Below are 25,965 nucleotides of genomic sequence, written 5' to 3'. Positions count from 1 at the left end.
GTAGGGAGTCGGAGGGGTGCTGGGCAGGGGGTTTGTGGGGGTCTCTGGGTGGTGCGGCGCTGGGCGTAGGGAGCCGGAGGGGTGCTGGGCAGGGGGTTTGTGGGGGTCTCTGGGTGGTGTGGTGCTGGGCGTAGGGAGCCAGAGGGGTGCTGGGCAGGGGGTAGCATGGTGCAGCGTGGGCCCGCCCCCAAGGGGAAGAAGCACAATGGCAGTGCAGGGCTGGGCTGGACAGTGTGGGTCTGGCAGCTCCTGGTTTGTAAACAGGGCCCTTGTACTGGGCTGGGTGGAGTGGGGCTGTCCCTGCCATGCCATGACTCATCTCCCGTTGCCTTCAGCCAGCCCCTTCTTCTGAGGACTCTGCCCCCCTGCCTCATGTCCCCATTTCCCCCATGGGGACCCACAAATATGTTTAGCACCGGGCCCACAACAGGTTAATCCGGCCCTGTTTGGGATGCAGGCTCTGGGAGGGAGTTGGGGGTGCAGGAGGGTTGCAGGGTATGGGGAGTTTGAGTGAAGGGTGCAGGCTCTGACCTGGGGCAGGGGATTGGGGTACAGTGGGGTACAGACACGTGGGCTCTGGGATGGAATTGGGGTGCAGGAGGGTTGCAGGCTATGGGGAGTTTGAGTGAAGGGTGCAGGCTCTGAGCTGGGGCAGAGGATTGGGGTACAGGAGGGGGTGTGGACACGCGGCTCTGGGAGGGAGTTGGGGTGCAGGAGGGTTGCAGGCTATGGGGAGATTGAGTGAGGGGTGCAGGCTCTGACCGGGGGCAGCGGATTGGGGTGCAGGAGGGGGTGTGGACACGCGGCTCTGGGAGGGAGTTGGGGGTGCAGGAGGGTTGCAGGCTATGGGGAGTTTGAGTGAGGGGTGCAGGCTCTGACCTGGGGCAGGGGATTGGGGTACAGGAGGGGGTGTGGACACGCGGCTCTGGGAGGGAGTTGGGGTGCAGGAGGGTTGCAGGCTATGGGGAGTTTGAGTGAGGGGTGCAGGCTCTGAGCTGGGGCAGGGGATTGGGGTACAGGAGGGGGTGTGGACACGCGGCTCTGGGAGGGAGTTGGGGTGCTGGTGGGTTGCAGGCTTTGGGGAGTTTGAGTGAGGGGTGCAGGCTCTGAGCTGGGGCAGGGGGTTGGGGTGCAGGAGGGGGTGCAGACACGTGGGCTCTGGGAGGGAGTTAGCAGCTCAGCACGTTGTAGAAGAGAAAGGAGCTGCAGGGATTTCATAGAGACATAGAAAATGACAGCAGACACTTTTCCACAGTCACAATGTGAGAGGCAGAGTGGGAGGGAGGGAGGAGGCGTCTGTACGGTATTTCCCCGCATTCAGGCTCCCGGCTGGAGCAGTAACAGCCCGGCAGCACTTGTACAGGATCGAGAGGAGCCGCGGTGTCTGGGCTTTGACAGTCTGGGAATTGGGCTGCCGGTGCTTTTAAGCCCCAGCCCCAGGAACCCGCCCCCTGCTCCGGGGCTGACACGCGGCAGAACTGAAAACAGCCTCTGCCCCCCCCCCCAGCCCCGACACCCCCAGATCTGCGAGCGCAGCAGGTGGCTCGTCCCGAGGGGCCCCTGTCCCCCCCACCCCCTCCCTAAAGGGGGGTTTGTCCCCGCACAGGGTCTGGCAGCGTCTCCCCCCCCGCTTAACCCCGGCTCCCACCCCCCACCCCCGATGTCCCCCCTTCAGCCTCTCTCCTGCCGCTGCCTACAGCAGCTTGACCCCCTCTGGCCAGTCAATTTCTGCCCCCCGCTGAGACCCTGGCAGCCCCCCCGCTGCGATTTGCCCCCTTGAGCCTTTTAAACGCCCCCAAAGAGCAGGCAGCAAATCGTGAGTAGCAGTGAAGGCAGAGAGAGGGCAGTGGCGACAGCGGAGGTTACTGGGCATGCTCAGTTCGGCCAAAGTAGCGAATCGGGAGCGGTTCATGTTTCTGTCTTTACACCGGCCGTTAGGGCCGTTGGAGCGCGGCGCGCGGGGGGGGGGAGCCGGGGGAGGAGTCACGTGACGGGTCCGGCCGTTAGGGCCGTTGGAGCGCGGCGCGCGGCGGGTAGCCGGAGGAGGAGTCACGTGACGGGTCCGGCCGTTAGGGCCGTTGGAGCGCAGCGCGCGGGGGGGAGCCGCCGGGGGAGTCACGGGACGGGTCCGGCCGTTAGAGCGCGGCGCGCGGGGAGCCGGAGGATGAGTCACGTGACGGATCCGGCCGTTAGGTCCGTTGGAGCGCGGCGCGCGGGGGGGGGAGCCGGAGGATGAGTCACGTGACGGGTCCGGCCGTTAGGGCCGTTGGAGCGCGCCGCGCAGGGGGGCGAGCCGGAGGAGGAGTCACGTGACAGGGCCGGGGCCGTTGGAGCGGTGCGCGCCGGGGGGCTGTGAGGGGGCGCTGCCCCCTCCGTTGGGGACAGGGTTCTCCACAGCCCCACCCCTTATTCCCCCTCCCTCCCCCCACTCCGGTCCCCTTCTGCTGCTCCCGGCCCCGCCCCGGCCGCGGGCAGTGCAGGGCTCCCCCCGGGCAGGGGGCGAACCGGCCCCGGCCCCTCCTTCTGGCTGGAGCGTGTCCGGCCCACGCGGGACCTGACCCTCCCCCTCCCGCGGGGCCTGCGCTGGGGGCGGGGCCCCTCATTAGCCCCGCCCTGCCTGGGGGGAGGGGCAGCCACTGGGCCGGAGCTGGCGGGGACCAAGCTCAGAGACCCCAGCCCGGGGGAGGAGACGGGACTGGGGGGGGGGACACAGGACTGGGGAGAAGGGAGGAGAAGGGGGCAGATGGGACGGGGGGGGAGATGAGATGGGACTGGGGGGAGGAGGAGAAGGTGGGAGACGGGGAGGGGACATGAGGAGGCCGGGGGCATTTTAATGATTTGTGGAGGTCCCGGGGTGTTTGGGGGAGATGAGGAGGATGTTCCCTTTTGAGATAAAAACTAAGAAATCCAGGATTAGCAAATTCTTTGAGAAATCTGGTGTTTAGACCTTGTATTTTAAGCAGGGGGGATCTGAGTTCCTGGGATGGTTTTTGTTGGCAGGAAGCAACATGGTTTGGTCTGTGATTGTACCAAAGGGGGGAGAGGGTTGTTTGTACAGGAAGAGAGAAGACTGAAGGTCTCCGGTGAGGATGGGATTTGAACCCACGCGTGCAGAGCACAATGGATGAGCAGCATCACCGTAACCACTCGGCCACCTCATCGGAGCTGTCAGGGAAGGGACGGGAGGAGAAATCCAAGGCCGGCAGAGGTAGGGCCAATAAGGAGTTTTTAAATACTAAGCGGAAGCAGGGTCTGAGTGAGCTCCCCCCTCACATCTAGTGAGGAGCTGGGGGAAGACGTCAGGAACAGACCGTGTTTGCACAGACCCCCCTGCTCCGCCCAGCTCCGCAGCAGGGTGGGGCGGCTGTGCCAAACGGAGCAGTTTTGGCTGGTGCTGGGTTACAAATCACATGAGTGCAATGAAATGTTGTTCTCCTTCCTGGATGAGTCAAGGGCAGCACAGGGGACCAGGAACCGGGGAACATTTCAATCCTTAACACCACAAAACAGAGAAACGCTCCCGAGTCTCTCCCAGGGAATTAACATTTCTTCGCAGAAAGCTAAAGGTTCTAACAGAAAGGAGTGAAACCAAATGGCCACCCAACATACCTAGTCCGGCCTGCTTGAGGGGCTAGGTGGGTGAGGAATAGCTTTTAATGGGCTGCATAGACGTGATTTGAGGGCATCACCCTAAACCAGTGGTCCCCAAACTTTTCACACTGTGCCCTCTTATCTGTGTGCGCGGCCCCTCGGCAGCCACAGTCGAGAACGGGGGCTGGGGGTGGGACCGGGACTGTGGCTTGCTGCAGAGAGGGATGTGGAGGGGGTAAGGAGAGTCAAGGCGGGGCCAGGAGCCTGGGGGCAGAGTGGTGCTCCCTCCCTGCTCTCCATGGGGGCTGGCTGGAGCCCTGAGCTGCCCCCATGAATGTCCCCCTTTGCCCCCCTAGGAGGCAGGCCCCACTGCCCTAAATTGAGCCCTACTGGCTAAACAGGGGCTAGGGATGGCAAAGCCCCACCCTTTCTGCTGTGGCCCCACCCTCATTTATGTATTGATGGGATCTTATCTAGCTGGGGAACCTAAGATGTTTATACCACAACCAGCTACAGGGTCAATGGCCGTTCAGTGCCGATACACAGGATATCAAGAGCCCTGGGACAATTTTGGGAAAGGAGTTTTATGAATATTTTTAACAGGTTCCCCCCACCCAATATTGCGATAAAACCCGCAGTAAGTTCATATTGAAAATGGTTATTAATGTGGGGCCTCTAAAGTGAGAGGCAGGTGCTGAGAAGCAGACTCATGCCACTGCAATATCTGAACCGTGGTAAGCAGGGGAGTGGTGTGGAGGGTCCCCGGGGACACAGAGGAGCTGAAGTCCCTCAGAGTTAGGAGAACTAGGCAATGCCCAGTGACAGGGTTCACCCCCTGCCCAGATGGGGCTGAGGGAATCAGCATCGACTGGGGGCTGAGGGCTGGGATGGGGCTGCATGGGCAGTAGAACGGGAGGCAGGTTGGGACCGAGGAACCCGGGGAACATTTCAGTCCTTAACACCACAAAACAGAGAAACGCTCCCGAATCTCCCCCAGGGAATTACCATTTCTGTGCAGGCAGCAAAGAGTCCTGTGGCACCTTATAGACTAACAGACGTATTGGAGCATGAACTTTCGTCGTTGAATACCCACTTCGTCAGATGCATTCCTTGGACGTGCAGAAAGATAAAGTTGTAACAGAAAGGAGTGAAACCAAATGGCCACACGATGGCGCCAGCAGCCCAGGAACGAAAAGCCCCAGGATTTGTGCGTGTGCCTGGGCTCTGGAGAGGGATTTGGTTCCACTCACTGCATTGCTGTGGCTGGGAACATCCCAGGAATGAGCCAGGTCAATGACCATGACACCGGGTGTGAGGAGGCTTTAATCTGATTCCAACAGAATAATGTTTTCACACCTGAGTTATTAGCAGCAGCTTCCCAAGGGCAGTTCCAGCTGGTTCCTCCCAGAGACGGGTGGTCGGGGAACAGGGGATCTCTCTGGCTCCCACGGTCAGTTCTCCAGGCTTTCTCCCTCCCTCCCCCACACTATCACAGGCCCCCACTAGTAATGAACTAATGGATATAAACTGGCCATCAACAAGCTTAACCTTGAAATTAGGTGAACGTTTCTAACCACCAGAGAAGTGAAGTTCTGGAACAGCCTCCCAAGGGGAGCAGTGGGGCAAAAACCCAAAATGGCTTCAAGACTGAGCTTGATATGTTTATGGACGGGGTGCAGGAGGTTAAGCCAGATGATCACGATGGTCCCTTCTGCCCTTAAAGGCTCTGAGTCCAAAATGGAGAGGGAGGTAAAGGAAACATTTAAAAAAATAAACCAAACATTGTAATGCCAGGTTGACTCCAGCAGCTCACTGTATAGTCCCGTCCCTTTCTTCCTCCACTGGGTGTTGAATGACCTGCTGGGATGTGGGACATTCATTCTGCCATTCCACTGATAAACTGATACAACGGGACTGAAATTAAACCAATTCCCGGCCAAGAAAAGGGCACAGCCCTGCATTGGCCAGGAATCGAACCCGGGTCAACTGCTTGGAAGGCAGCTCTGCTCACCACTGTACCACCACTGCATCTGGCAGGAGGGTTTCTCTCGGGTGCCACTTATGCCAAGGGACTCACCCCCACAGAGCTCAGCAGCTGGCCAGACAGGCTGGAGGCAGCCTGTGAGCAGAGACAAGTTCCTAGAGTAACTGATAGATGGGGACATGCAGGGCCGGCTCCAGGCACCAGCCAAGGAAGCAGCTGCTTGGGGCGGCCAATGGAAAGGGGCGGCAGGTCCGGGTCTTCGGTGGCGGGTCTCTCAGTCTCTCTCTTCCCCTCTGAGCTGTCGGCGAAGAGGAAGAGAGGGACCGAAGGACCTGCCGCCGAATTACCGCCAAAGAATGAAGCGGCACATTTTAGCTGCTGCTGAAGTGCTGCCAATCGGCTTTATTTTTTTTTTTCCGGTTCCCTACCTGGCCAGGTTTATTGTCAAACGAAGCACAGTAATAGTTCCCCGCAGACTCTACAGGACATACTATCAATATGCGCCCCAGACAATACACCGGCTGTCAGTGGCGGGACTCTCCACTGCCCCCCCAGGCCAGACAGAGACACCGCCCCAGGGGTGCATTCTTATACACAGGGACAAACAAGTTACACATCACTTTCTCAAAGTATCTGTTGCTGCAAACCGCATGTAGTGTGGATGTGTGAACCCCAAAGATATCAAACATGAAAGAAAAACACAAGGCCAGTTTTGGGGAGGATTCCAGAGCCAGGCCTGAGGGTTACACAGCTGGGCTCAAACGGAACAGGGGTCTCGGCCTCTATAAAAATAACTGGTTGCAAAATTTATATTAAATTAAGAAACCAAACCAACCAACCAACCCAGAAAAGCTCCCATCACACATCCATCACCATTGTAGTTTTGACATCTCCTGCCTCATGTGACATCTTTGCTTTGCAAACAAGAGACCTGGAGAAGTCTGTGGCAGTTACCCTCTAACTGGGTAAAAGGTTACACATCCTGTCTCAAGTAATTTTCCTCTTAACAGAAGATTTAAAATTTATCAAGATAAATTCCATTTGAAATAGAAATAATTACAGTCTATGCTGGGTCTCTATTCTCACACATGCTATTTCTCTCACCTATTCCCCCACTCTAATTCCTTTGGAGTGAGGGTTTAATTTCAGGATTCGCCTCCATTTCCTGTATAGTAGGAGGGGGCAGGGAGAGAACGAGACGAAAACCGGAATTATATTGTAACACTGAAAGTTAGCACATCATCAGCCCCTTCCGTTATACTAATTAACTTCATGTTTCATTTCATTGTCGCTGGTACCAACTTATTCAACAATTACAACATATAAACCCATAGGGCAGTTTTCTCTTAATTCTCATTTCCACCCAGTCAGCTTTGTGCGAAGACACATTCTACAATAACCTAGGAGCCTTCCATTTCTGTGAGTTCATTTCTCCCTGGGGCTTCTCCCAGAAGTGTGGGTGGAAGGGGTCTCGCACGACGTGGGAAGGCTGCATCATGAGAAAAACCTCCTGTGCTCTATTTTCACACTTTCTAATCCTTCACAGTAGCAGGAGGTGAAGTGATACAAATGCATCAGACGCTAGAGCAAAACTAAGACACCAAACCACAGACTCTGGACTCCGCATTCATGTATCCTGCAGTCTGAACTTGGAATCGGATACATTCCCTCATTGGCTACCATCATTTGCCAGCATGGAAGTGCTTCTTGTCCAACAAGGCAGCCAGATTGGGACCTGTGGGCATGGAATGGCTCTGAAGCAATCAGCTGTTTCTCTCTGTGCTTCATGAAACTTTGGATCCAAATGGTAAAAGATGGTTGTGCCCAATTTAATCATGGCATCCTTCAGGAGTGTGACCAATGCCACTTAACTAGGGAGCAGGTTCTAAAGATAGTTTACCTGGGTCACAGGTCACCGCAGCTTCCATCTCTGGGGTAAAAATCAACCACCACTACCTGCAACTTCTACCTGAGTTCTTGTCACACCTTTGACGTTACTTGGAGTAATTTGACACTTCTCTGGTATAGAATTCTTCAGCAACCGCACAACAGATCAGTAGCGATAGTGAGGTACAACTCCCCCAACTATGATCTTTTATGTCTTTAATCTGGTGCCACAAATTTAAATTAGGGAATAAATTCAGGTGTAGCTTAGAATCCCTGTAAGACACCAAATGTCAGGTCTCTATTAAAAATAGATATCTTTCTGCAGCTATATCACATTCAACAGGGATTTCATTTTCTACACATTTGCAGCATCTCCTGGGGGGGAGGTGAAGGGAAATGTCATTTCCATTTTCCCATCCCTACCTAGACAGGGATTGCATTTCCCAAATAATAGGCAACATGCAGCTGATTAGGAAGGAGATCTCTTCAGGGGCGACCTCCTGCAGGGCCTGGGCCACAACTGCTTTGGGAGCCCAATGTCTGGGCATTTTGCTTAGTTCCAAGTCATTTACTAGAGAATCCTCCTCCCAGCCCTTTAGAAAAAATATTGACCTAACCAACTGAACAACAGGGGGACTGGGATGGTGATGGGGAATAAGGGAATCCCTCTGACTTATCCTATCTTCCTCTGCTGTTACAGAGGGTGACATGACATTTTCCCCTAGCCCTGCCCTGTTCCTGCTCTTCGTTATAGTTCAGTATATTTTAAGTGATGAAAATAGTAGTAAAAATATCTGCTCTGTAGCAGAACCTGAAGCAACAGCAGAGCAACTGGGACTGAAACAATTGGTTTCCGAAGGGGGAACTTGATAACTAACAATTGCTCTGGAATGGGGGAACAGAATAACCGTGATGCTCAGGGTTTGTTTAGGTCAGGTCACGGGGAAAGCTAATGCCAACCCCTGCACCTGGGCTGCATCTGCTCTACAATTATAATTGTCTTTTTACCCCAAGATCACTAACTTGAGCAGCCAACGCCATGTGCAGCCCTAGAGGATGTCAGGCACAGGTAGTTTTTTGCCTCAGGGTACCCCACCTGGAGGTGATGACATGGGTGGCAAGTTTGTAAAAATGTTGGTGGTGCCCAGAACCCGCCCCCCAACTCCACCCCCCCAAACTCCGCCCCCACCTGCCTAAGACTCTGGGAGGGGGCTCGGCAGGGGAGGTCTGGGGTGCAGATCCTTGGCTGGGGATTAGGGTGCAGGAGAGGTGCAGGGTGCAGGCTTTGGGATGGAGTTTGGGGTTGGGAAGGGGTGTATGGGAAGCGGGAATGAGTTTGGGGATAGGAGGGAGTGCAGGGTGAGGGCTGTGGATGAGGGGTTCATGATGTGGGGGGGCTCAGGGCTAGGGCAGAGGGTTGGGCTGTGGGGTGAGGGCTGTGGACGAGGGGTTCATGATGCAGGAGGGGGCTCAGGGCTAGGGCAGATGTTTGGGGTGTGGGGTGAGGGCTGTGGAGCTGAGGATGAGGGGTTCATGATGTGGGGGCGCTCAGGGCTGGGGCTTAGGGTGCAGGGGGATGAGGGCTCTGGCTGGGGCTAAGGATTAGGGTGCGGGGGGATGAGGGCTCTGGCTGGGGCTGAGGATTAGGGTGCAGGGGGATGAGGGCTCTGGCTGGGGCTGAGGGTTTGGGGCATTGGAGAGGCTCAGGGTAAGGGCAGCCTGCCTTGCCATTAGTGAATGGCAGGCGCTAGGACCCTGGGGCAACAGACAGCAGTTCTGCTGGGAGCCCTCCGGCAGCACAGAGCAGGCAGGGGAGAGACGCGGCTGCTTTCTCTCAGGCAGGGACACAGCGCGGTGGGGGGGTGGCAGGCGGGGCCTGAGACCTGCTCCAGGCAGGGACGTGGCGGGAGAGGGAGGCCCACGGGGGCCGGGGCCCAATCCAGGCAGGGCTGGGGGAGAGACCCAGCTCCAAATATTGCTGGAGAAGGGCCCCCACCCTGAATATTCCTGGAGCCTGGGCACCACACACAGATATAACCTGCTGCCCATGGCTGATGAACATTCCTGGCTGGAGGGACACACACTCCTGTGACTCAGAAGGAAAGGAGTTGATAGGAAAGATCACAGGACTGACCCCAAAGAAGGGTGAGCTGCAAAAGGCAGAAGCAGGCAACTCATCTGGGGGAGCTGAGAGACCACAGTGAAGATGGTGCACAGATCACTAGGTGAGAATTAGCAAATGTGGATTCTCTGATGTCCGATAAGGTGTGAACGCTGACTGAAGCTTTTCCCGCACTCAGCGCATCCATAAGGTTTCTCACCCGTGTGGATTCTCCTATGTCTGCTCAGGGCAGAGCTCTGATTAAAGCTTTCCCCGCACTCAGAGCATGTGTAGGGCTTCACTCCTGTGTGGATTCTCTTATGTGTGATAAGGTGTGAACGCCGACTGAAGCTTTTCCCGCACTCAGAGCATCCATAAGGTTTCTCACCCGTGTGGATTCCCTGATGTCTGCTCAGGCCAGAGCTGCGCTTAAAGCTTTTCCCGCACTCAGAGCACGTGTAGGGCGTCTCTCCTGTGTGGATTCTCTGATGTCTGATAAGGTGTGAACGCTGACTAAAGCTTTTCCCGCACTCAGAGCATCCATAAGGTTTCTCACCCGTGTGGATTCTCCTATGTGCGCTCAGGGCAGAGCTGTGCTTAAAGCTTTTCCCGCACTCAGAGCATGTGTAGGGCATCTCTCCTGTGTGGATTCTACGATGTGTGATAAGGTGTGAACGGTGACTAACGCTTTTCCCGCACTCAGAGCATGTGTAGGGCGTCTCTCCTGTGTGGATTCTATGATGTGTGATAAGGTTTGAACGCCGACTGAAGCTTTTCCCGCACTCATGGCATGTGTAGCATCTCCCTTCCAAGTGGATTCTGTCACGGGTTATAAGGCCTGAGTGGCTACTGAAGTTTTCCTCTGGCATCTGCTGCGTCTCACAGGCTTTTGCTTTTTCAGGGAGTGCACAACGCCCGGAAACATTCCCTTTGGATCTTCCTGATAACGTTCCATGTGGTTCTACTTGCTGAGCATCTTCCTGCTGGAGTTTCTCCTTCTCATTCTCACTCACCATCCCATCACCTGATGGGAGACAGAGCGAATCCAGGCATAGGTCACTCCCTGTGCCAGAAAGAAAGGAAATGTCAGAGAGAGGAATGGAAAAAGGGATGAAAAACCAAAATATGTATGGGAGAGATCAAACCTCTCAGGAGCTGATTTTCCCTAAACCCTTCCCCAGAGGAGAGAGGAATGGATCAGTTCTGGGTCCGCATCTCACCAGAACACTCAAGGGAAAGCGAGACCGGGGAGGGACCTGCTGCAAGTTGTCAGTCAGGATAGGAGGGAAGCCATGAGTGACATCTGCCATAGTGATTCCACATCTGCAGGGAACAATCCTGAACTTGGAGAGCTCACAGGGTCTTTGTAGGGCATCCCAAATGTTTCCTGCATTCCTAAACAGTTGTTGAGTTGGTTTAACCAAGTCCTCACCTGTGCAGGCAGCTCTCGGGAGCACTTCTTTCTCAGAGGCCTGGAGGTCCGGGACCCACGGCTCTTCCCCTCGTTCCAGCTGCGAGATCACATCAGGTTTGGAAATTGGAAACCCTACTCCAGGCAAAGAAAACAAGGGAGGTCAGTGGAATTTGTGGGATACTCGTCACAAAGAATATTTCATGGTTGTAATCCCTGCTCATTTTTAAGCAGTAGAATACCAAGGCCAGCTTCCTTGGCTCAAAGTGGCAGAGGAGTTAGTATTATTATTATAAATCATCCTCTCTGGCAATAAATCCCTTATCAATGGCTGTGGTTGTCAAACTCTCTTTTCTTTATTGTCTTATCTTTATGGTCACCACTTTTACCTTGTTAATCAGTCTGGTTCTCTAATTGTTTCTATCTGCTGTAAAATTCATGTTGCTAGGTGTGAGTAAATTACGTAGTGGGATATAATTGGTTAGAGAATTATGTTAGGATATGTTAGAATTGTCAAGTATCAGGAGTAGCCGTGTCAGTCTGTATCCACAAAAACATCAAGGAGTCTGGTGCCACCTTAAAGACTAACAGATTTATTTGGATATAAGCTTTCGTGGGTAAAACAACCTCACTTCTTCAGGTGCATGGAGTGAAAGTTACAGATGCAGGCATTATATACTGACACATGAGGAGGAGGGAGTTACCTCACAAGTGGAGAACCAGTGCTGACAAGGCCAATTCAATCAGGGTGGATGTAGTCCACTCCCAATAATAGATGAGGAGGTGTCAATTCCAAGAGAGGCGAAGCTGCTTCTGTAAGGAGCCAGCCACTCTCAGTCCCTATTGAAGCCCAGATTAATGGTGTTAAATTTGGAAATGAATTTTAGTTCTGCTGTTTCTCTTCGAAGGCTGTTTGTGAAGTTTTTTTGTTCAAGAATAGTGACTTTGACATCTGTTATAGAATGACCAGGGAGATTGAAGTGTTCACCTACTGGCTTGTGTATGTTACCATTCCTGATGTCCAATTTGTGTCCATTTATTCTTTTACCTAGAGACTGTCCGGTTTGGGCAATGTACATGGCAGAGGGGCACTGCTGGCACATGATGGCATATATCACATTAGTAGACGTGCAGGTGAATGAGCCCTTGATGGTGTGGCTGATGTGGTTGGGTCCTCTGATGGTGTCGCTAGAGTAGATCTGGGGACAGAGTAGGCAATGAGGTTTGCTACAGAGATTGGTTCCTGGGTTGGTGTTTCTGTGGTGTGGTGTGTAGTTGCTGGTGAGTATTTGCTTCAGGTTCGGGGGTTGTCTGTAAGCGAGGACCTGGCCTGCCTCCCAAGCTCTGTGAGAGTGAGGGATCATTTTCCAGCATAGCTTGTAGATCGTTGATAATGCACTGCAGAGGGGCTGTATGTGATGGCCAGTGGTGTTGTATTAGGTGGAGCCTTTGTGGGAGGTGTGGGATTTACCTGAATAGGCCTAAGGAGACAATCGCAGGTCAGATATTTCGCACCCTCATTTTGAGAGACTAATGAGGAACCACAAGCGGGTGGAATACGCCACAGGATTCTGAAAGAAGGAAGTCTGGGGCGGGCTCTAGCAATTAGTTTGCTATGAAGTATCTCAGCAGTTGGATGCATTCATATATTAGAATGATTAATAAATCAGTGATGTAAATCATGAGTATTGAGGCTTGATGCTTAATTATGGACTTCCCAAAGGCCAGGTATGGTTTGGGGCAGCTATTGACATTATTAGAATCAGAGCAAAGGAGCAGATGTGGTATATCGCCACATTCTCCTTCACCAGACACACAGCTTGGGATCTCATTTCCCTTGTCCCAGCACACAGGGCTGTTCACAGACAACTGCTTGGAGACTGGGGTAGATTCCTCCATAGGCAAGTCAATACCCCTGACCGACACAGGCACATTTCCTTCACTGTCACATTTCTCCACACAGGACACAGGTAAGGGACAGGGACACTCCTCTTCCACTATCCCTCCCTTCCCAAACTGCTGACTAGACAAAGCCATCAGCTCACAAGGCTGCCTAGGCTCCTCCAAACTTTCCCTACCAGGCACATTGCCACTTCCAATGGATAAGCTGCTGCTTTTTTCACTACACTGAGCTACTTCCAGCAAATCACAGTTACCCATTTCAGGTTCACTTCTACAAGCTGCACTAGCCACCAATCCATCACCTATCACAAATTTACCCTCTCCTTCCTCAGTTAGGGCTTTAGCCTGACCATCTACTTTAATTTGCTCTTGAGAAACATTTTCCTCACCAATGAGATCTTTCTGCTCTTGATCTAACTCCAGATTCACTTCTGGGACATCAGACAGACATTGAGAAACTCCACTCACAGACACACAGCTTTTTGGCACAGACAAACCTTTGGAGCAACCCACCTCAGGCAAATCATTGCTCATAATAGATACAGGTTTAAGATCATTCCTCTCCTGTGACTGGCTGTCTGGACTGAACAAGGCTTTAACATTTTCTCCAGTTAAAAGATCTTTAGGCCATAACTTCCTGACGCCAGCTATCACTGCATGCTGAGCCCCATTCCACTCAAGGTGGATTCTGGCTAAAGGCACACGGACAGTAAACTCAGAGGATCACAACACTCACACTCTGATTTGATAAATAATCTTCCTCTTTGACCAGATCTGCTTTAACAAGAGTGATGTTAGAAGCCATAATTTGCCCTAAACAGCTTTTTCCATTGACTTTTACACTCTCTATGAATTTTCCATTACCACTCCCATACATATAACAATCAACAACACAATCATGTCCGTCACCCCAACCGGGGTATGGGCCGCCAACCACAGATCTCCAGAGTCTTCTATCCTGGGCCATTCGCTCTAGCTGGTTCCAGGTATAGCCCATTTTTTTGCTATCAACCTGAAGGTCGCGTCGCCAGGTATTTCTTGGGCGGCCTCTTTTCCGCTGCAACCTGCGCCGTCTTTCCTGACTCGTACATGGTCCTCACGTTCCATGTGCCGATGGTAATCCTCCTGGTTGTAAGAAGGGTGATCGGCTTAGTGGCTTCCTCGCGGCTTTCACCACCCAGCGTCATGCGTCTTCGAGTTGAAGACCCTTCTTTTTCCAGGCTAAAAGTCTCTGTTAACTCTATTGTTGGCGTTTCTGTAGCAAGCTGATTTTTATGGGGTGGAGTTGCTAGCCCCACGCCCAACCCTCCTCCTTTACCCTGACTTGGGACAGGCAGATGGCCCCAAAGGACCTCTCTGGTGGAGTTACTCCCATACATAGCACTGGCACAATTTATGGGGCCACCCTCTACTGAACCCACAGTAACAGCATTGACATAAAAGGTGGCACTGTTGGGGTACATTTGGTTACCCCCAGACAACTGCTCAGAGTTATACAACATACCAACATTGTTACAAACTGGCCTTTCAAGAGGATACAGTCTCTGCCGTTCTTCCATTGCTTTTTTGACTTGGAGCTGAAGTCTGGCAGTTTCTTGTTGCATCTTGTGAGTCTCCTGCTGCATCTGTCGAGTTTTCTCCTCAGCAGCCAGCAGCTCCAGACGCCCCTTACGAGCTTTTTCTTCTCTCTCAGCAGCCTTTTTTTCTCTCTCAGCAGCCTCCTTCTCCAGCTGGGCCAAGGCTTGCGTCTCTTCCATTCGAATTTCTGCCAGTTTTTGCTCATATTCAAACCGCAGGCTGTCTCTCAAGGCTTGCAGTTTCCTTGCTTTTCCTGATGCTTTCTGTCTCATGGTCACTGATCTTTAACCAACCAAACTCTCAAACCCAAAATTCGAATTTGGATAGCGTGGGGTTCTGACCCAAAGCTTAATTGACCTGGTTCTGTGGATCCAAGCACGACTACGCCACTGTGACGGTGCGGTTCTGGCGGGACCCAACTGAGAGTGCCAATTCAGGACCAATTGCTCAAACAGGGCAGTCACAGCCCTAGGCTGGGGTTTTTCCACCTCTAAGGCAAACCAAACCAGCCAGACAAAAAGGACTTCGGTCTCACCCCACTGGCTAACCACAAGTCACACAAGCAATTTCCTTGGACACTCCAGTTTCCCAGTATCACCACCAGTCCCACTCGTCCTGGGGATGAATGGCTATGAAAACCACCACCCCAATAAAAGAAAAAGGTTCTCTCAATCCCAAAGGACCAAGCCCCAGACCCAGGTCAATATACACATCAGATCTTACCCACAAATCACGCTGTTGCCAATCCTTTAGAATCTAAAATCTAAAGGTTTATTCATAAAGGGAAAAAGGTAGAGCTAGAATTGGTTAAATGGAATCAATTACATACAGTAATGGCAAAGTTCTTAGTTCAGGCTTGCAGCAGTGATGGCATAAACTGCAGGTTCAAATCAAGTCTCTGGAGAACATTCCCCGCTGGGATGGGTCATTCAGTCCTTTGTGCAGAGCTTCAGCATGTAGCAAAGTCCCTCCAGAGGTAGAAGCAGGATTGAAGACAAGATGGAGATGAGGCATTAGCCTTATATAGGCTTTTCCAGGTGTAAGAACCTCTTTGTTCTTACTGTGGAAAATTACAGTAAAATGGAGTCTGGAGTCACATGGGCCAGTCCCTGCATACTTTGCTGAGTCACGAGGCGTGTCTGCCTTCTCTCCATGGGTCAATTGTGTAGCTGATGGTCCTTAATGGGCCATCCAGCAGGCTAGGCAGGGCTAACACCAATTTGTCTGGGATGTTTCCCAGAAGCACAGCACCAACTTGAAATACAGACAGTATAGAGCCAATATTCATAACTTCAACTACAAAATGATACAGACATACAGACAGCATCATCCTAACCAGCAACCCATAACCTGGTCTTAGACACCTTATATGACCCCCTTTACCTAAGATTTGGTGCCACTACAGGACCTTGGTTGCAACCCATGTTCTATATGGTCCCAATTTATATCAATAACGTCACAAGGCTCTAAAGCAACAAGGCTTGGGTAGGGATTTGGGGTTAAAGGTCTGGGATCCCGCACAGCTCTAGATCCCCAAACCTCTCCTCCCTCCCACTGACCCACCCAGCCCACTTCCTGGGTGCCCTTCCCCCACACTCCCCTCCCCTTCTTCCCATTACTCTCAGCCGGCACCTTGGGAGCTTCTTGTGTTCCCTCCTCGTCTCTCACAACCTCCCCACTCCCTGCTGCTTCTTAGCTCTAACCCTGCACACACCCTCCCCATGTCCTGGCACCCCAGAATTATCTACTCCCCCCTTCTCCTCCCCTCCCACGGCTCTGTTCTCCCTTCACCCGTGGGGTCCCGAATGGGAACATTATTCGCTCTCCTATCGAAAGAGGAGCTCATCTGACTGTCACACAAGCCAGGCATGAGTCATACACCTATTTACTCAATTTAGAATTCTACAGGCAGCATATTTTCCTCTTACACTGAGGAAAAGGCATGAACGCTACAGTGATTAATGTAGTTATTAATGTAGCCAGTAAGGATACATTCGATGCAGTTTTTAAATGACTGATGGCACCAAAAAGGCACATGTCCAAAAATTATACTAGTGGGTGGGAGATGAGGCAAAAAAAGGGGGCAAGGAAACTTGTCAAAACTTGGATGATGAATAAAGGTATAAAGTTATTACTGCTCAGGTTCTTCAGAGACCCCACAGCTTCTAATAACCCAGGGGACAGGACTCCTTACCCAGTGAGGTCATATTCTCGTAGTTCTCCTGCATGACATCCCTGTAGAGGGCTCTCTGAGCGGGGTCCAGCAGAGCCCCCTCTCCCCTGGTGAAATACACAGCCACCTCCTCGAAGGTCACCGGCCCCTGAAAGAGCAAGAGTCCAACACTCAGGACCTGCTGCCCCACTCACAGCCCCACTATTCACGGAACAGCAGCACCAGGTAAATGGAGGCTCCGGGAGGCCCATGTTAACAGAGTCCCACCCCACCTTGCTTAGAGCAGCCAGGGGGCATCAAAGGGTAGAAAGAGAGAATCTTTGTGTCTCCCAGCTGACAGATGGAGGCAGGGTCATCACATTTATCACATACCCACTAGCCAGAGCTTGATACAGGAGATGGGGCTGTCTCTGGACCCTGCTGGTGGCTCCCTGGTAGGAATCCCAACACTCTCCAAATAAAATATATGGAAGAAAGGGGAAGTCAATAGTAAAGACTAGAAGTTAGAAGGTCAGAATTGTAGAAAATTGGTAAGGGAAGCTATCTAGGGTGACCAGATCACAAGCCTGCAATATCGCGACACATTGGGGTGCCGTCAGCCCCGCCAATAGTCCAACCCCCACTCCTCCCAGGCTCCCCCCTACTCGGCCCCAGGCTCCACTCCCCCGTTCAGTCCTCCTCCCCCACCAATGTGCCTTTCCTCATCCCCCAGCCTGCTGCTGGCTTGCTGCGTCCCTCCTCAGTCCCCACCCACCCCTCTCCTCTTCACCCCCCCGCCCGCCACTCTCCTTTTCACCCCCCCACCACTCACCTATAGTGCCCACTTCCCGTCTGCCGGGTGGGTGCTCATCTGCCCCAGCACGACTCTCACCCCCCCTCATTCCACCCCCGGCCCCCGAGTGCGCACCCCTGCCCTGCCTCCTCTCCGCCTCCTCCCCCGAGCGTGCTGCATCCCTGCTCCTCCCCCTCCCTCCCGGAAAGTCCAACCCACGGCAAACAGCTGTTAGGCAGCGGGAAGTACTGGGAGGGAGGGAGGGGGAGGAGCGGGGACGCGGCCTGCTGGGGGAGGGAGAAGGAGGCAAGGAGTGGGGAACTCGCCGCCTCCTTATCTGATTATTGGGACAATTGGTGTCCCGATCATACATCAATCGGGACGCGGGACAAAGGGTTAAATATCAGGACAGTCCCGATTTTATCGGGACATCTGGTCACCCTAAAGCCATCAGAAATCAATGATCAATCAGTGAAAATAAGAAGCAAGTTTTTAAAAGTATATTAAGTACAAAATTAATCCTAACAATGGTAGTGGTAAATTACTAGATGGAAATGGCAGAATTATCAAAAATAAAGGAGAAGAGGTAAATGTGTTCAATAAATGTCTCTCTCCTGGATTTGGAGAAAAACAGATGAAGTAACTCATATCATAAGGTGTTGACGAAGACACTTTCTATTCCAACATTACCTCATGAGGACGTTAAACAGCAGCTATTAAAGTTATACGTGTTTAAATCAGCGGGTCCATATAAGAAGAGTTTTCAAAGACCTGGTGGAGGAGCGTGGTGGACTGTTAATTATAATTTTAATTAGGACTTGGAACGCTGGGGAAATTCCATAAGACTGGAATAAAGCTAATGCTGTGCCAGTATTTAAAACGTGTAAAAGAGGTGACCCAGCTAATTATAAGAGTGCAGCAGCCGATACTGGATTTCATTAATAAAGAATTTAAGGAGGGTAATATAATTAGTGCCCATTAACAAAGGTTTAGACACAATAGATTCTGTCAAACTAACTGGATATCCTTACTGGGTGAGATCAAAAGTTTGGTTGCAACGAATAGTATTGATGTAACATACCTAGACTTCGATAAGGCATATGACTTGGTTCAGCAGAATAATTTTGACTAGAAAACTAGCAAGATACAAAATACACAGGGCTTATTTTAAATAGGTTAAAAACTGGGATTGTAAATGGGGAACCATGGTCGAGTGGATTTCTTTCTAGGGGCTTCCCACAAGGATTGGTTCTGGGCTCTGTGCTATTTAACATTCTTATCAATGACCTGCAAGAGGATATAAAATAATCACTGATAAAGCTTGCAGTTGCCACAAAGATTGGGGGTGGGGGTAACTAATGAAGTGTCCATAGATTCCGGCTCCAGCACTGGAAGCCTGGGAAGTTTTCCCAGCCCTGGCTGAGGGGTTATTTCCTCTTCCACGAAGAGGGGAAGTTCCACTCCTATTCTTTAAAAGTAGGCCCCAGATTACACAAGTCTCAGCAGGTTTGTCACATCCTGTCCCCTCCCTTTCCCCACCCTAGATAGTTCCTGCCTCCCACCCCCTCGAGCAGCTCCCACCCTCCTATGCATTTACTGCTCCTCTCCCTCCAAGCAGAACCCACCACCAGCTCCCTGAGAATCCCTTACCTGAGCCAGCTCCATTGCAGCCATTTCCTTCCCCCTGGGAGGAGGGGATGATCTGGAGCGAAACGTGGACGTTATTCTGTAACCTGCCAGGGCGAGAAGGGCAAGGTGAGAAAATTCAGGTGGGGTTTTTGTCCATTCCACAAGCTGATTCCCCCAGGATGTTTCCCTGCTAATGGACATTCCAGGTTCTGCCACAATGTGAAGCACAGAGTGACCTTATCCCAGTACAGGCCTAGCCCCCTCCCACCAGGGTGTAACCCTCTGAGACAGGGTGAAACCCACCAGTAGCAGAGTCTCTCTGTTACACTTATCCAGATTGCGGACGATACCAAGCTGGGAGGGGTTGCAAGTGCTTTGGAGGATAGGATTAAAATTGAAAATGCTCTGGACAAACTGGAGAAATGGTCTGAAGTAAATAGGATGAAATTCAATAAGGACAAATCCCAAGTACGTCACTTAGGAAGGAACAATCAATTCCACACGTACAAAATGGGAAATGGCTGCCTAGGAAGGAGAACTGCGGAAAGGGATTGGGGGGTCACAGTGGATCACAAACTAAATATGAGTCAACAGAGCTACACTGGTGCAAAACAAGCGAACATCATTCTGGGCTGTATCAGCAGGAGTGTTGTAAGCAAGACAGGAGGAGTAATTCTTCCGCTTTACTGCGCACTGATTAGATCTCAACTGGAGCAGTGTGTCCAGTTCTGGGCAGAACATTTCAGGAAAGATGTGGACAAACTGGAGAAAGTCCAGAGAAGAGCAACAAAAATGATGAAAGGTCTAGAAAACAAGACCTCTGAGGGAAGATTGAAAAAATTGTGTTTGTTTAGTCTGGAGAAGAGAAGACTAAGGGCAGGTCTACACTACCGTGGGGATCGATGTTGTGAGATTGAGCTATCGGGGGTCGATTTATCGTGTCTAGTCTAGACACGATAAATAGATCCCCGAGCACTCTCCTGTCGACTCCTGTACTCCATCGCCGCGAGAGGTACAGGCGGAGTCAATGGGGGAGCGGCAGCAGTCGACTCACCGCCGGGAAGACGCCGCGATAAGTCGATCTCAGTACATCAACTTCAGCTACGCTATTGTCGTAGCTGAAGTTGCGTATCTTAGATCGATCCCCACCCAGTATAGACCAGGGCTGAGAGGGAACACGATCACTGTTTTCAAGTACATAAAAGGTTGTTACAAGGAGGAGGGAGAAAAATTGTTCTTCTTAACCTCGGAGGACAGGACAAAAAGCAATAGGCTTAAATTGCAGCGAGTGCAGTTTGTGTCAGTCATTAGGGAAAAACTTCCTGTCAGAGTGGCTAAGCACTGGAATAAATTGCCTGGGGAGGTTGTAGAATCTCCATCGTTGGGGATCTTTAAGACCAGGCTGCACAAACACCTCTCAGGGATGGTCCAGATAATACTGAGTCCTGCCTTGAGTGCAGGGGACCGGACTAGCTACCTCTCGAGGTCCCTTCCAGTTCTGTGATTCTATAAAGCAAAGGCCAGAGAAAAGCAGAATCAAAGGAGTCACTCTGGGCAGTCTCCCTGTCACTGTCCCCAAGGCAGCTCTCTCAGGTTTACAAAGTTGTTGGATGCTCCAGCCTTTATCCAGTCTCTCCTGGCAGTGCCCCTGTCCTGGGCTGGGCCTAGTTTTAGCTTTTGGGAAGTGTGACCCCGGGGGCGCTGAGACGGGGTCTTCTTGCCGCAGCACATCTTGTTCCTTTCTGTGGCTCCCCAGCGAGTCCCAATGAGTAGATACTCCTGATACAGACTGTGAACATAAGAACGTCCCACTGCCTCAGAGCAATGGTCCATCTAGCTCAGCGGCCAGTGCCAGGTGCTTCAGAGGGAACGAACAGAACAGGGAACCATCAAGTGATCCATCCCCTGTCGCCCATTCCCAGCTTCTGGCAAACAGAGGCCAGAGACACCATCCCTGCCCAGCCTGCCTGTGACACTGGCAGATGAGGTGTTAGATCGTGCAAAGCTCCCAAGTCTTAACTGAACATGGACAAACGCACGGCTGGAATCAGTCTGGCTCCCCTGGGTTAGTCTTGTTAAAACAGGAATTAGAATTATAACAATGTGTTTAGTGTTTAGACTTTACTGAATGCTTGTGAGTTGCTGCCTGGGTTAATATCTGACCAGTTGCATTGTGAGGCTCTGTGGCTCTGTAAATCACCAGACAGGAGACAGACTTTACCTAGGTGAAGTGCTGACTGGCAACCGAACGCATTACACCCTGCCTGGCAGGAAAGGTCCATCCACACCAGATAGACTATTATGGGATGTTAAATAAGACAAATGACTGTTCTTGTGCTCTTGACTTCCCATTAGCTGAGTTCCCAGCAGCTCAGAGCACATGGCAGGAAGGGATTCAAAACCCCATATGGAAGGAATTTATTATCTGTCTGCTGCTTGGACGCTGGGGGGAAAGTTTCAAAGGGGGAGCAGGCTGAAACTTGCACTTGAGACCCAGTAAACTCTGAAGGGGACTGAGATGCTCCCAGAAGTAAGAGGGGCCCATATCCTGATGGGAGCTGTCCACATTTACTCCCCCCCCCCATTTCTTTCTTTCATTCCTTTATTTACCCTTGTTTGCCGACAGTCGGCTCTTTTGCTGTTTCCCCTGGTGCCCGGAGAGAGGAAGAAAGTGCCCCGAGGCCTCAGCCAGGGGGTTGAGCCCTGACACACTAGACGGATGTGCCCCGTAGCACCCCTGGGGCAGGGGCCAATGGGACTCTCAGAGCTGCACCCCAGAAGGCCTGAGGCCCAGCAGCTGGGCACCAGTTTGAGGGGCTGGATGGCCTCTCCCTGGGGGCTGCCAGCAGCCCGGCACATGGAGTAGACACGGGGTGGCCTGGGGAGCAGGAAGCGGGGCAGCGTCCCAGACAGCACAGCGAGAAGGGAAATGGAGAGGGGACGAGGGGCACCGCAGTGAACTCAGCACCCGTCCTGAAGGCCATTGGCAGAAAGTCGCCCTCTCCCTGGCCTAGGGGGGTCAGACAGTGACACAGATCCCTTGGCAAAGTGTCGCTTGGTCTTTGCCATATCCCCATCGTGACGTAGCTCCTGTCGGGGAGCTCTGCTGAGGCCAGTGGCATTATGATCAGAAGGTGACACTCTGACACATGAGCAGACTCACACGGGGGAGGGTGGAGGATGACGTAACATGGAGGCTACCAGGGTTGAACATGGCCCTACAGAGTGTGAGGAGCAAACTCCCTCTCAGCCTCTCCTCTCCCACCTCCCAGCGTCAGTAACTCTGATCAATCCTTCCCTGAAAGCTAAATACCCCAATATGTGAGACAGTATCAGCAAGACCAGAGTCAGCAGATGCTTTAGTGGCTGCAGAGCCAACCCCCTCGCCTAGCTGAGGGGAGTGAAGATCTGCAGTAAACGCAGGACTGAGGCTGGGGGAGGGGGACACAGCTAATGGGGGACTGGGAACCAAGAGGCCAGAGCCCGTGAAGGGCTGGGAGCAGAAGTCCTCAGCACTGCGTAGAGGAACTTCCGTTTATTTTCCCCATTTACCATCCTGCCATGTATTTAGGAACTTTTCATTCCCATTTAAACACACTGGAGCTAAGCTGTGTTGATACATTTCCATTTGAAATGGTACAGTTTTAATTAGGTGCTTAATCAGATGCTTTTGCACCAGAAAGCAATCCGTGATTGACAGGCATTCATTAATCCACTTGACTGGTTGCTGTGCATCAATTTAAAAAAAACCTACAGATGGTGTGAGCCAGTGTAAAAATATCAGGCATTAAGAAATGGAAAGTAGCCGTCGGTTCATCTCTCATGTGCTTATCTCATCATTTTAATTACATAGTTTGAAGGGACTGAACAGTAACACCAGGTTGTTTTATCAGCATCAGAGTCTGTTTGTATAACTGGTTGCAAGATTTCATTGGACACTGTGAACCAGCCGTCTTAGCCTTTGACTTTGAGATGACTAAATACAACCCAGCGCACGACTCCTGACAGACTGCAAGGCCTGGCCGGTGACATGCTCCCTAGAGAGCAAACACCGGACGAGCCCTTTCGCCCTAAAACGCGCCTGTGGCTCTTTGACATTGCTTTATCCGCCCCACCAGAACATGCTACGGGGACCAGGTCAGTACAAGTACCAGCGGGGGAGCCGTGTCAGTCTGGAGCTGTGAAAGCACCAAAGAGTCCTGTGGCACCTTACAGACTAACAGACGTTTTGGAGCATGAGCTTTCGGGGGTGAATCCCCACTGCGTCAGATGCATTTTACAGGTCATTACAGCAGAGCTTCACTAGGTACAGTTCTACCAGCTCTGAACCAACATTCAAATGGTTCTGTTTGTTTGGTCTTTCATTCAGCTTTGCAATGATTAGATCCCATTTAAAAACTGGAACTGAAATAACCGAAGCAAGTTAAGAAGAGAGCGACATCGGGCACAGGAGGTGGGGGGGGGAGGAACCAATAAAGGGAAAGAACTGACTATGCAAAAAGGAACATCCCAAACGATCAGCGCCCCAGACCCCCGTGAACTGAATCCACCCCAGCCAGGCACATCAAGCTGGGCCCCTGAAAAATCGCCCAGCCCGTCTGGCAGTGAATGCTGCGTGTTCCAGGCAGAGCTACGGTGTGTGCGTCTGCTCTGCTGACGTCCTGCTTTGGTACCGTGAGGTCACTGTCCCCCCGACCACCGCAAGCCTTCAAACTGGGACATGGTGCACCAGTGCCAATCAGAGCGCACTAGTGTAAATTCTGTCTGTCCTAAGGGTTTGCACCAGTGCATGAAACACCAGGGTGGCAGAGACCTTCAGTGCCCAAAACAGCCCTAGAACTGGGCTCTATTTCTAGCTCGGTCACGGACAGCCTGGGAGACCTCGGGCACGTCAATGTTTCTCCTCCCAACTTCAGTCTCTTTACCCAGCTGCCACTCACTGGGGTCTCCTCTCTCCAGAGCTGCTCACCACTCAGATCCGTGTGGGGGTCCCCAGAGCTAAGGCAGGTCAGCTCGGGAACAGTCTGACAAGGGGGCTGGCAGGCAGGACAAACCTCGGGCAGAGATAATCTACAGATACTGGGCCCTGCCTCGGCCGGGGGAGCTGGACTTGATGACAGCTTGAGGCCCTACACATCTAGGCTGCCCTATAATAGATACGTATGAAAACAAAACATACAGAATAAAACCCACCACAACACAATGTCAGGCAATTCAGAGGGAAAAAAAAAAACAAAAACCCCACACTCCACAGCATAAAATGACAATACAAAGGAAAAGAAAGCAACACAATTCTAACTAACACACCCTAGGACAAAAGCACACAATGGAAAATAGCTCAACTCAAACCAACACAGCACAGGTACCAAACACGCTGAGGCAAAACAATGCACCATAAAACTGCTACACAACATGGTGCGATCACAGTTCCAAACGGCACCATGCGAAACAGCTCAGCGTCAAACACAACACAGCACAAAAGAGAATTATTTCAGTGTAGGCCTGGAAGGGATCTTGAGAGGGCGTCGACTCCAGCTCCCTGTGCTGAGGCAGGACCAAGTATCCCTAGACATTCCCAGACTGGCGTATCTCTAACCTGGTCTTAAAAACCTCCAATGAAGGAAATTCCACAGTCTCCGTTGGAAGCCAATGCAAGGCAAACACAGGCCAAAACAACACTGCACACACACACGCTGGGCTTGGGGTTAAGGGGAGAAGCAAGAATTCAAACAAACAATCTGGGTTCAGTTCCCAATTTTGCCCCCTCCCACCTCGCAGGGTCCTACAGCCTGGCCCCAGCCCGAGCCCAGACACCTACACTGCAATTAAACAGCCCCTTCGCCTGAGCCCGTGAGCCTGAGTCACCTGGCCTGGGCCAGCTGGGGGGTTTTAGTGGCAGGGTAGAGATACCCTTAGTGTCTGTTCAGCACCTGTCACAATGGGGACCTGATCTTGTGCAGGGCTCTGCACAGACACTGACCAACAGGGGCCTGACCTCAGTCAGGGGCTCTGCAACTCCCAGCATTACAGGATCCCGGATTTTGTTTGAGGTCCCTGCAACATCTGGCAAAATGTGGGGGCAGGATCTCTGTCGGGGTCTCTGCAGCGCCCAGTAGAGTATTGGGGTGTGATCTGGGTTGGGGTCAGTGCAGGGCCAGGCCCGACGGGGACACAGATCTCAGTCGAGGTCTCTATAGTGCCCAGCACAATGGAGCCAGCAATCTGGGCCGCAGCTGTGTGCTGCCTGGCACAAGGGGGGCCGTGATCTTGGTCCAGGTCTCAGTTTTCCCTGGCACAACAGTGGGGTCTGATCTCGCTTGGGGTCTCTGCGGGGCCTGGCACAATGGGAGCCTGATTTCACCTGGTGTTGATGCAGGGCCTGGCACAACAAGTGCCTCCAAACTCAGTCAGGGTTTGTGCAGCGCCCGGCACACGGGCGGACCTGATCTCGGGCAAGGCCTGAGCCACGGTCAGTACGATAAGGGCCCTGACCTCAGTCACACACCTGGGGAGAAAAGCGGGAAGATTTCCAAGCATTTGAGCTCAGTATTTCAGACCTGAGGGGGAAATGGGGCACACACTAAATATTTGCCAATATAAGGGAGAAGCGCCAACATCGGGGGAGATCTTATGTCATCGTTCAACAGTTCAAGGGAAAAGGGGGGAAACTGGGGGGGTTATACAGGGATATTCAAACAGCAGCAGAATGGGATGGTTTCCCCTTCCCCCACACTCACACGACTGGGGAGGGGGGGGGAGCCCTGGGTGATGTGGGTTTCACAGGGGACAGGAGGGGGCTGGAGCCAGAAGGTCACTGGCTGCGGGGTCTGGGAAAGTGACTGGCAAGCGGTGGGGTGGGGGATGCTGGGTTGGACAGGGTGGGGAGGGGCTGGCAGTGGGGTCTGGGAATGTGACTAGCAGGTGATGAGGGGGCGGG

The 25,965-nt window shown here is 52.2% G+C and overlaps 1 protein-coding gene and 1 non-coding gene across 2 annotated transcripts in view; both read right to left on the bottom strand.

Annotated features, from left to right (window-relative positions):
- LOC120381415 overlaps positions 1 to 25,965 on the bottom strand; it is a 450,632-nt gene that overhangs the window by 380,612 nt on the left and 44,055 nt on the right. Inside the window, 1 exon segment of the mRNA XM_039499603.1 lies at positions 9,704 to 10,364. Coding sequence (XP_039355537.1) covers positions 9,704 to 10,364 — 661 coding nt within the window.
- On the bottom strand, positions 5,548 to 5,619 carry TRNAG-UCC. The gene has a single exon. It is a non-coding gene; the product is annotated as a tRNA-Gly (tRNA).

The sequence above is a fragment of the Mauremys reevesii genome, linkage group 14 (genome assembly GCF_016161935.1).
Source record: "Mauremys reevesii isolate NIE-2019 linkage group 14, ASM1616193v1, whole genome shotgun sequence".
NCBI lineage: Eukaryota > Metazoa > Chordata > Testudines > Geoemydidae > Mauremys > Mauremys reevesii.
Note: the sequence above shows the minus strand (reverse complement) of the source record. Positions and strands in the feature narration are given on the sequence as shown.